Genomic DNA, 12,014 nt, shown 5'->3' with positions numbered 1-12,014 from the left:
AGGCTCGAACCTCGGTGGAGACTGCAGGGCGACCCATGGTCACCAACCTCTGCGACGAGGTTCCCTGGTTGAAAACGGCACTGCATTTCCTGGTTGTGTTTAGATAAGTTAATAAAACAACTTTGTTGGGTTTAGGCAAGTGAAACAACTTGGTTAAAGTTGAAAGTTAGGGTTATGGTTTGGGTTAGACTTAAATAACAAAAACGTTAACATTACGTAACTTTGGACATAGTGAGAGGCGAACCCCGGCCCCCAGCCTGAAATAATGAAAGGCGAAGAAGCAGACCAACTTCCACTGCTGAGGAACCTCTGTGTGGAGGTCCCACCATGTCTGCGCCCAGGTCCCTCTCGACCTTAAGGGGTACGTCCTATAGAACGCAATTGTTCTATGGAAGATCTCAATGAAAATATTATGAAATAAAAATTAAAATGCAAATGTTCTACATGACTCTTATGCATGTTAGTACTCCACTGTACCTCCAGATCTCTGAGTACAGGATGCTCCTCGATGCCAGGGAAGAGGACTCTCATGGTGTAGGTCCTGTAGTCCAGGAAGGGGATTCCTGCTCCATCCAGATCGCTGGTCAGCTCATGGATGTCCGTCTGGAGCTCTGCAAAGGCTGAGGTGCCAACCAGATGCACAAAACACTTTGTTTTTATGGCAAAATCATTAGCTGACAACGTTATTTTTATGACACTTCTGCTGTTAAACAGTACTGTATACAGTATTGACTTCATTATATAATATGAAATGACGGTCAAAATGGTGCAGCTAGAGGGGATGACACACAGCAAAGGTCATCATAGTCATTATGAGCTTGATTCTTTTCTTTTTCCCGATGCCAAGCTGTCTTGGTTGTTGCTCCACCCCCTCTGCTGTCCTGGGGAGTGTGTAGACTCTCACATGCTTCCACATATGACACATATGAAGTCGACAGCCGCTTCTTTCACCTGACAGCGACGTGTTTCACGGGGAGGACGTACTATAGCGCGTTGGAGGATCACACTATTTCCCCCTAGCCCCGACGGACCAGAGGAGGCGCTAGTGCAGCAACCAGGACAAATACCCTAATCCGGCTTCCTACCCGCAGACACAGCCAATTGTGCCTCTATGAATGCCCGACCATGCCGGAGGTAACACGGGGCACGAACCTGCGAACCCTCGTGTTCATGAAATAATCTTGACCCATAATCTCTTTTCAGTGTTATAAATATAAAAATATGGAATTCTTAAGATCCAGACATATAAAAAGATTAAAAAAAAATCTTAAAGCACATGGTGCAGGTTAGAGACCGCAGTGAATCTGTGTGTAGGGGCCAGGGTTAACCCGTAGACAAAATAACGGTCAGAGGAAAGCATTATGTGTTGTGGTGTGAGGACTGTCTTACTAAGTGCCCGGCCGGCCTTAACTAACAAATACACTGTGTTCAGATCACAACATTGTAAAGTTTGTTATCATGCTATAACAAAACTAGTATTGTTATAATATGCTATAATAGTATAGTCCTCTTAATATTGGGCAGGAGTAGATACTTACCCATAAAATAAAAATGAATGCACAAATATAAGCCTGTATGTATGCGGTGCCTGGGGACTGCACTTCATGTCTCTGTTCAAAGGGGAATCCCAAAACTAGTTTTTACTGTATGTCCCATATCCATGCCTGTGTTTACACTTGCTTAGGACATAACGTTAGCTACAAGATACTATACAGTACAGTGACTTTACTACTGACTACAACAGACACACTGTAAAAGCCTATTTCACAGGAAATATAAAGTTGGTGTATATTATAGGAATATTATAGTGATACCAGGGGATATTTATAAAGCATAACGTCATTATAAATAACATACTTTAAAGCATAACGTCATTATAAACTAAATATTGAGCACCAAACACACTACAAACCACAGTATTATATAGTAAGGAAGTAAAGTTTATTTGCATAGCCCGTTTCACAGATACAGAATCGCAAAGTGCTTCACAATATTAAAATAGCAAAGACAACAGGCAACACAGTGCCATAAAAGGTTAAAACAACAGCAACACAGGAAAATACAAAAACAAGTAAAATATGCAGAATAAAAGTTCCATAGCACAGATGAGGATATAAAACCTGATAAGAGCGAATAAAACCACAGGTTAGCTAAAAGCTTGTCTGAATAAAAATGTTTTCAGCTGCTTTTTTAACAATGTCAGACGAATGTAAGGAACGCAGAGATAAGGGGAGGGCATATTTAACTCAGTCTGTAAATCTCATGTAAATTCAACGTAAATTCATATTTATCATCCACAGAACACTTCACCACTCATGTACATATTGTATATATTTACTCGATTTGATTGCACTTGCAACTTTGTGATTGTCTTTAGTTATCTTCCTACTTTATCTCTGTATATTGATGTGACCGCTACGCTGCATACAGACACTAAGACAAATTCCTCGTATGTAACTTGCATACTGTGGCAATAAAAGTGATTCTAATTCTGATTCTGAGGAGGTCTGCAATACTCTAAAGGTTAAAATCAGAACTTTAAAATGTAATAGGAAGCCAGTGCAGAGCAGATAAAATTGGCCTAATATAGGACTGCACAATATGCAAAAAACAAACAAACCCTAAAACTAACATATTGTGATTATACCGACACAATTGATTATGTGATTACTGGGATGTGAATCAAACAAGCATGTTCCCTTACAGCTGAAGGATGTGATTTGTAGGCCGGGGCACCTCTGTAGCACCACAATGTTTCACTGAATGCTTCTGTATGTTGTGAGACATTTTCCTTGCTCAAATTGCAGCTGTTCCTGTGATTTGCATATTGCACTTGGACATAATAGCGATTTAGATTTAGATTTGATTAATTGTGCAGCCCTAGCGTAATATGTGATCACTTGTTTTGACCAGTTATAAGCCAAGCAGCTGCATTTTGGGCAGTTTGGAGATGGTCCAAAGAGGCTTTATTAAAACAAGGAAAAAGAGCATTGCAGTAATCTAATCATGAATAAATAAAAGCATGAATGATCATCTCCATTTCGACCTTGGACACTCCTGATACTGTAGTTAGTTTAGCAATGTTCCTCAGCTGGAAGAGGCAGGAACGTGTGACCTGGCTGACGTGATTGTCCAAATACAGGGATTGGTCAAAGATTACACCTAGATTAGGCATTTTCTGATGCACAGATACTGTACATTACGCTTAACGGACCAATGCACTGCTTGATGACGGCGGTTCCGTTTTTTTAGCTGAAGGAAGTTATCAGCCATTCAAGTCTTAATGGCATCCAACAGTCATTTAAAATAGTAATAGTGATACCATACAGTAGCAGATAAAAAATACCATTAACCATGAAAAGCTCACTATGAAGTATCTTCTTCATCACTTATGACTTGTTATGACACACATGACTGAGACCTTGGTGTTTTTTGAGCAAAGAAAACACTTTACTCAGTAGGTGAGTTGCTAACTTTTAACAAGGAGGATGCCCCCCCTGCCCCCACACCACCAACCGACGGCTCTGCATGGCTCAGAAGCGGAGCATTTTGCCTGACCAATTTTGTTGACTTGCTCAGATTTAGTTGATTTGGTCATTTTTCCTTGATTTGTGTGGCTCTACCATGAGTAAGTAGGCTACATTAAATGGTTTCTTTTTTGTCTGTTTTTAATTGTGTTTATTGTAATTGTTTTATTTTGAAAATTTACTGAATACTCTATGCCGTTCCTGATGGACTTCCTGTCCGGCTTGATCTGCTCGACGCAGCTGATTCCACCAGATACTCCGCAGTGCATTTCAGAAGTGCTAATTTAATAAGGCTTATTTTTCTAAAACATACCATAGTTTTGACGGTATAAACTTTACCTCGAATTATGTAACTGTAGCAGCTGAGCACAGTGCGGTCAGTGCAGGTTACTTTTGGCAGTAACAAGGATGATGCATTTTGGTCATTTTGCCCATCCCCCTCATCCCCACTACAAATGTCCTACTGTACTTATTCAGCAATCAGTCACTCAACATTTGTATTGCAAAACACCACAACAACAGTCCGCTCCACGATCCTCATCCGGCCTCAGCTGCATGTCGGTCTCCTCTTCCACCTCTGCAATAAATACAAACACATGTGTAACGTTACACACAGTATACAGTGTAAATTGATGTGTCACTGTAATGTTATTCACTTTGAAACACGTAAGTTAACTACTGAATTAATGTTAGCTTTCTTGTCGGCTAATAGCTTGCTACCTACAGTAGACTACCTTACTTAATTTATCATCACCGTTTCAATAAAGCCAAGGGCAGCATTTCAACTGAGTTTTCCAGTATTAACGTTAGGGGTTGATCTAATGCTTAGCAGCAAAAGACAGGCTATATATTATGAATAATCTGCTCATTTCGTCACATCACTAGCATTAGCTTCTAGTAAGTTAGCTTTTCGTATAGCTTCGTCTCAGAAAACACACGTTAATCACAATGTTAACATCAGAGCTAAAGAGGTACACCACATAGTTAGTAGTTAGTAGTAGAAGCATGGTTAACTGAGTTTGCAACCTAGGGATAAATTGAGCCTTTACCTCAGACGAAGTCACCTCATCACTGCACTGTTTAACATTACATTGCTGTGTGCGGCCATGGATGTATTAAACAGCTGGATAAGAGAATGAAAATGGCCGCCCATTCATTTGAATGTAAGCTGCTCACCAGCGCATGCCGCATGAAGCATTTTCTTCCTGGTTTTACTTCCGTGATGTGCAGCCCACGGTCATGTGCGCATGTCTGCCCGCCCACATGAATGGAGTTATAGTGGCCAGAGCCATAGAGAGGGAGCTCCAGAAAACAGCTCTCGTGGCTTCTGAAGAAAAATGGACCCATAAGCTTCAGATGAAGGCAGGGGTGGAGTTAAGGGGTGGAGTTAAGAGTTTTTGCCAACAGTTTGAGGGTCCAATGGAGTTAACAAGATTTAATTTATGCAGCACACAATCATTCACCATCATGAAAAATGGTAAATTGCAAAGATAAGCTTGAAGAAGAAAAAAGCCGAAGGCCACTCACTTTTTATCACGTCATGACACGGTGTTAAGAAAATAAATCTTTCGTAGTTTTTCTCAAAAAGGAAACACTTGTCCCTCTTAATTTTTTGCCCATATGTCTTTAAACATTAAATCCCGCAGGAACTTTTCAAATGATGGAAAACATGTCAAAATCCCCAGAGCCCATTGGCCTTCCTCTTACCCTCTTTACACTCCAGTGCCACGCGTGACTCCAGGTTGTCCATCTGCATCTGCAGCCTCTTCAGCGTCAGGTCGCTCTCGCGGGACTTGCGCTTGTAGGCGATGAGCACCACCACAATGAAGAGGATGAGCAGGGCTCCGGCCACCGCAATGCCCATGATGGCCGTGCTGCTGAGAGGGCTGTCCGACGTGATGTGGACCACGCCTGGGGAAAACTCGATGCCGCCCACGCGAGCCTGGACAGAGATGGTGAGAAAGCGAGAGATTACTGCACGGATGTACATAAATCTATCCTTTAATTACTGGAAAGGTTATTTTGGGGAATGCAAGGTTTTTACAGTTGATATATATCGCTGAGGTACAGCTCAGTTGAAATTTCATTTTAAGAACTACGTAAGACTTTGTAAGAACTTCAGTGCTTCTTATAAATATCATCTGAACTTAGAATTGGAGAAATAAGAAGCAATAAAATGTACAGGGAACTAAAGTGATACACTGTTCCTCAAATCCCCTGAGGACCCATGTTTATGAACCATGACATAATATTGTCTCTCCAAACCACTTTTGGGTCTGCAAAGCATTTGTGTGTCTGGGAAATCATTCAGTGTGAACATCACTCATAGTTCATCAACATCAAAGCTCAGAGGGGCAGATGTATTCCACTAAGGTTCTATGTGTGTGTTTGTATGTATGTGTCTTTGTGTATCTGCCTATTGTTTCACAGTCATGGCGCTGTGACCAGGTGGTAGGGTCAGGAAGCGTATCGCTCAAAGTGGTCCCACTCAGAACCACAAATGGAATCTTGATTGAGTTTGCTGGGGCCCTAATCCTTCTTATTGAAGACTTATTTGTTTGTTTCTCTTGTCTGCTTGTGGGCAGTAACAGGAACCACATGGCTGATTGGATTAGCTATAGTCTGTCTGGAAGTGGACAAGGAGATAGAGAGCAGCACGTGGAATGTCTGTCTGTCTTTCAAACTGTCAATCGATCCATAGGTCTGTCTGTCTTTTCTGTCTAGCAGGCCTGTCCATCTGACATGTCTGGCTCTCTGTCTGCCTCTCTGTCGTCTTTGTGTGTGCGTGTGTTTTCACTCACCAGGACCTTGTGTCGACCCGTCAGGTTGGGTGACTCACAGAGCAGCTGGGTGTCTGACACGGTTAACATACAGGGCTTATCTCCAATTAGCACTGTGTAGTTCAGCTTTCCATTTCCACTGTTGGTTGGTGGCAGGAAGTTCCGCCCCTGGAGGAAAATATTGATGCATTATTAGAGTGGGTATCAGTTTAGGGACTTAGTAACTGAATGAAGGGTCAAATTACCCATATACTCAATACATAAATAATTCTACCACACACAAAAAGGAAAAAGGGAAAGGAAAAAATATGACAGGAAACACACTGTAATCATAATGCACATAATGTGAAATCAATTGATGGATATGTGATAAGTGATGAGTTCCATGAATATTGGCAGAGCTGTCTGTGTCTTTATGGAATATTAATCCGATAGGGACATTAAATTCTACACACTGAATCAATAGCATCTGTGTGTGTGTGTGTGTGTGTGTGTGTATGAGAGAGAGAGAGAGAGAAAGAGAGAGAGAGAGAGAGAGAGAGAGAGTGAGTGAGTGAGTGAGTGAATGAGAGACAGAAAGAGAGAGAGATCTATGCCCCTACCTTCAGTATAATGGGTGATCCAGGCTTCAGTTCCAGCACCCCAGACACACTGAGCGGCTCAAACTCAGGGTTTGGGTAGTAGATGAAGTTGGTGTTGTTGAGCACCATCAGAGCCTGCACGTCGTCCAGCTTGAAGCCAAACTCGTGGGGCCTCTCGGGCACCTGGCGCTGCCGGGCCAGGCTGATGGGCAGCTCCGGGGCCTGGCACAGCATGGAGGTCGCGCTCAGCACCTGGCACAGCTGCTCCAGGACAAAGAGAGAGGCATGGTATGTGTGATTGAACATGATGTTTTCTTATGGCAATCAAATGACATGGAGTGTTTAGAGGAAGTCGATTTTAGGCGAGGATAGGAGCGGAATAAGGCAGAAAATATTACCTTTATGCAGAAATGCTTTGTTTTGTAATTTATGATGCGAGTGCAGAGGTGCTGCAGTGCTTTTCATCTTAGTAAAGATAAGCATCTACAGTATGCATCCATGCATCTGTATGTGCATGCAATATTCATATCATATTTTATCTCCACATCCTTTACATTGCTGTCAAGCTACCTTATAACCACATAAAACATTAAGCTCACATATCTCCTCACTAGCCCGGTGTGACGGCTCTGAACAGCCACGAAGACGCAGCTACTGTTTGCTAAGCTGTCGTTAATGTACGTCTTTCATGTCACAGGTTTACATTTCAATAAGCCCACTGATACATTCAAAATGGACGCTCCCCCATTCCAAAAGTACAAAGTAGAACCTGTTAGAGTGTCCCCCCTCAAAGGAAGCCACCAAAATGAGGTGCAGTTAGAGAGAGTGTGCAGTCTCTCTGCACGCCACAATGGGGCTTTGATGTGTGAAGATACGGCAGTGATAATAACTAGGTCCTACCCTGCCTTCATTTCACTCCAGAAAAACAACCCCATCCCAAGCTGCCATTTCTCTATCCCTGTCCTGTTTTCCTCATTCTTCTCTGTGATCTTTCTATCTCATTCTCATCTTTTCTATAGACCACTCGGCTGCTACAGTAAATTATTGTTTATCTCGCATCCGTCTTCCCTGCCTCTCTATTGTCTACGCCCTTTCACTCGACGTGTGCTGCATATTCACATTCTTCCTCTATTCCTTCTTCATTCACACCTCCAAGTCAGTTTTATAAAGAAGAACACATGGTCCGATCTGTCATTGGCGTGCTGCAGGCCCTTCAGTATCCCTGCAGCATCTCCACTCCTCTCGGTCTCTCTGTCACGGCATTGACAAATCAACCGGCATGTGGTAGTGGTGACAGGATGGATGAAAAAAAGAGACCCTGGCAAAAAGAGACTTTACTCCTTCGTTCACAGAGATGTCACATTGCCTGTGACCTCTGCCATGCAGCCCCTCACTCAAACAGAGGTCACCAGAGCCCCTCACTCAAACAGAGGTCACCAGAGCCTGTCAGTCTAATTGGCTCCTTGCACATCAAAGTTGACAAATCCGGCTGCAAGGTCTTCAGGACCTCCCAGACTTCTACCTGCTAGCTAGCACTTCTACAGGGAGGTAATTGCGAGGATACAGTACCTGTACTGTATGTGCACACAGTGGTGGTTCGATATTGAAAAGTGCTATTTCTTTCTTTTTCCCCCTCACTCAGTGTTAAACTGCTTACAACTATGTAAGATTGAATTACAGCAAAGATAATGGCAGAATTGAGAAACTAGGACATGGGGGCAAATTAACTTTCTCTGGATTTGATTCAGGTTGGCATGAAGTACAAGCTGCCTGTGCTGGAGCTCAGGACACAATGGCTCATACAGGCTAATCGCATCTGAGCACAGATGCTAAACGCGGCGCTAGGCGCACGCTCAGATGGACCACGGAGATTGCATTACCACCTTTTGTGACTGCCTCCTCTTTCAATCAGATCACAGAAACCCTTGTATTGCTTTGTCTGTGCTCCCATGGGTGAATATAGGTTGATTCTGCGGCTGGGGTGGGCTGGGGTGTGTGTGTGTGTGTGTGTGGGGGTGGAAGAATTTGATAAGGGCAACTGTGTGGTCAGAACTCATTCTGGTGTTGCACGGGCAGGAGGAAGTAGAGCATTCTCTCTTAATTAATTCAAACATCTTTTTCATTGATTGGTGTCCTTTGCTCATGATTGTATTCCCGTCTTCCTCTCTGTTTCCTGGGTTTATTCCTTCAACTATTTAGTCTGATGATCTATTATGCGTGTGTGTGTGTGTGTGTGTGTGTGTGTGTGTGTGTGTGTGTGCGTGCGTGTGCGTGCCTGTGCATGCATGCATGTATTCACTCACATTGAGTGTCTCGTGGCCATTGTACTTGGCTCTGATGAGTGGGGTTTGAATGATGTCAAGGTTTGTTCCTGTCACCGTCACTGGTGTGTATCCACTGTGGGAGAGAGGGGACAGAGGTTAACCTAGAGGTTAAGATCACATGTGAAGACCGTTCTGGGTCAAACACCAATTGCTCTCTCTCTCTCTCTCTCTCTCTCTCTCTCTCTCTCTCTCTCTCTCTCTCTCTCATGCATTTTGTATAGTAAGTATAGTTCTTGTACTGTATGTATACTGTACTGTATAGTAGTAGATGGAGAGAGAGAGAGTGAGCGAGACAGAGAGGTACTGTACAGACAGACAGCGCAATCATACTTTTTCTCGCACAATGTCTAATATTCAAGCACTTGGGCGGGTGTGTTTAAGACTGCCTATTTAAATGTACAGCAATCCACCAAATCCCAACTTTTAACTCTCCCATAATGACCTCTATGCACCCCCATCCTCCCCCTGTTCACAATTAATTGCCGTTTCATTTTCGCTCAGAACTCAATTAAAGTCTGCCTCAAATTTGGGCCCTGCTCCAAGCAGTGTACCCCCCAACCCTACAGTACCTGAAGATGCTCCATTCGGGCTCTATCTTGGTGATGGTGGGATCCTCCACATATTCAAATGGCAGGTCTCTCTGGAGGTGGGCCCTGTCCACGCTCACCGACACAGACACATTGCCGTAGCCATGGAGCGAAGCATGGGACCTGCAGGTGATCCACTGGCCACCCCTCCTGAAGTGATGTTATGATGAAATATTAGTGAAGCTTTAGTGCAATGTCATTTTCACACAGTTCCTCAGGAACAGATATAAACCACTGTAAAACTAACACCTAATGGAGAAATGTGCACTGAATTTGTCTTTTAGATGTGCCTATGCTGAGAAACTCCGGATTCATCTATCATCTCTCTAGTCATTTATCATTGTCGGTGCGGACCGGAGGTACAGAGGTGACTGCTATAGAGGTTATTGATTAGGGATCAGAGAAGAGGTTCAGGTCTTATTGTGCCTATAGATTTCTCTCAGGCTTTTCATCCTGGGACACACAGCTGATAGACTCCTGACTTACACAAGGTCAAAACTCCTAGGTTGAATGGTCATTCAAAATTAAACATGGATGTACGCATTTCAGCTGGTTGAATGGTTGGTTACGTTGACATGGATGGATTGTTCATTGACTGCACTTGAAATTGTGCATTGATTAGTGTTCAGTGTTGGGTTACAGTAATCCTATTCCTTTTCCCAATGATCATTAGTGTAATGAATTACAATAGCAATTTCAGTAAAATTACAGTTGCCAATAAAAACATTTGACTTTTGTTATCACTTGTCTAAATAACAGACTGAAGCTGAACTATTAAGCTGAACTGGCCTGCCTCACTAACCTCAGGTAAGTGCACGGCTGGTCCTTGAACATAATTGACACATTGCTTCCAGCGTCCAAGTGGCTCCCGGTGATGTTGACAATGGTGCCCCCGGAGACAGGCCCTCGGCTCGGCTTGAGGTGGAGAAGCCTTGGAATCTGGGGAGTGCAGAGGGATCGGTCAGAGTGAGGTCAATGTGAATCGAAGTAGACATGTGAATCATAAATAATATGAATTCAATTTCAGCCTACAGTATGTTATAGAGCACGAGTTTTCAAAGTTTGAGACTGTGGGCCTCCCTCCAGACAAAGCTTGGAAAAAGGACACCCCTCGCTCAATTCCTGGATGCCTATGGGATCATGATTATGCTATTTGATCCCATAGACTCTCAACAATTGAGCCAAGATAGCCTGATATTGCTGTTGAGATACTTCAGACTACCAACTACATAAAAAGGTCTGTCTGAAGACATTTATCTGTTCTGACTCTGGGAAAGAGGAAAAAAATATTAAAACTACTGTATCTCGGAACTATCTCTTTAACCAAATCACACACATTTAGGCTATTCAATGAGATCTCCTTTTAACTCATTGAGTGCCAGCCACTTTTGGAGAACGGACGCTCCCAGTGCCAGAGTTTCAGAGCTTTTTTCAGTGATTTCTCGAGGCCCACAGAATATTGTGTGATATTACTATGTAAACAATGAACACGCAAAAAGAACGATGAGACTCTTTTCTATCATCAGCAAAAACAGGTTTATTGATATCATTTTCCGTTCTTTAGTTATCAGCCGGAGAAGATAGCTTGATTTAACAAAAAAGAGCAGTTTTTTTCTAGAAGCTGAGATAATGGCCCTTTTGTGAAATTAAACATTTCAAACACATCACTGACTCTGAAGCTAATTTTCTGATGTAGTCACACCTCAAAAATAATTTCCTTCAATAAAACAGTGAAGGCCAGGGAATTTTGTTTGGCAGAATAATATTTTTAGCTGCAACCAGCAGCGCTGGCCCCTGCGTGCGCTGCTGGTTGCAGCTTCTTGCTGATCTTGATTTGCTGCTGGTGGGCATCGGATATTCTGGCTTGCGTTTGCCAACCCTGTCCTGCTGCCTGGGTCTGTCTGGGTCAGTGTTGTGTGCTGCTCTGCGTGCCCCCCCCCCCACCCCGCCCCGCCTCAACTGCACACTCCTCCTTATGGGAGGTGGCTCTCTGCTGAGTTTGCTCTGAAGGGTGCGCGTCGGCGACATCCAGCTTTTTCCGCGTGTGTTTGTCACCGGCTACTACTGTATGCTTCCAGTTGAGAATAATAACGGCTGATCATGCGAATGGGCTGTCGGCGACAGCCTGTCGCAGCGGACATGGAGGAGCTCAATTGTGGGAGCAGATTGGCTGCTGCCTGCTGCAGGCACATCTAACGTTAAAACGCTTCATGCA

At 43.4% G+C, this 12,014-nt stretch overlaps 1 protein-coding gene across 2 annotated transcripts in view; it reads right to left on the bottom strand.

The window, feature by feature from the left end:
- Window positions 1-12,014, bottom strand: part of plxna4 (plexin A4) — a gene marked incomplete at both ends in the record, with an annotated part of 489,925 nt that overhangs the window by 66,271 nt on the left and 411,640 nt on the right. For both annotated transcript variants that reach the window (XM_083659977.1, XM_083659976.1), the window contains 7 exons: window positions 478-620; window positions 5,235-5,469; window positions 6,329-6,475; window positions 6,910-7,149; window positions 9,192-9,285; window positions 9,782-9,949; window positions 10,602-10,738. In XM_083659977.1, the coding sequence (XP_083516103.1) occupies window positions 478-620; window positions 5,235-5,469; window positions 6,329-6,475; window positions 6,910-7,149; window positions 9,192-9,285; window positions 9,782-9,949; window positions 10,602-10,738 (1,164 nt within the window). The remainder of the gene's footprint in view (window positions 1-477; window positions 621-5,234; window positions 5,470-6,328; window positions 6,476-6,909; window positions 7,150-9,191; window positions 9,286-9,781; window positions 9,950-10,601; window positions 10,739-12,014) is intronic.

This window comes from Poromitra crassiceps (assembly GCF_964638095.1).
Source record: "Poromitra crassiceps genome assembly, chromosome: 2".
NCBI lineage: Eukaryota > Metazoa > Chordata > Actinopteri > Beryciformes > Melamphaidae > Poromitra > Poromitra crassiceps.
This window is presented reverse-complemented; position numbering and strand designations above follow the sequence as displayed.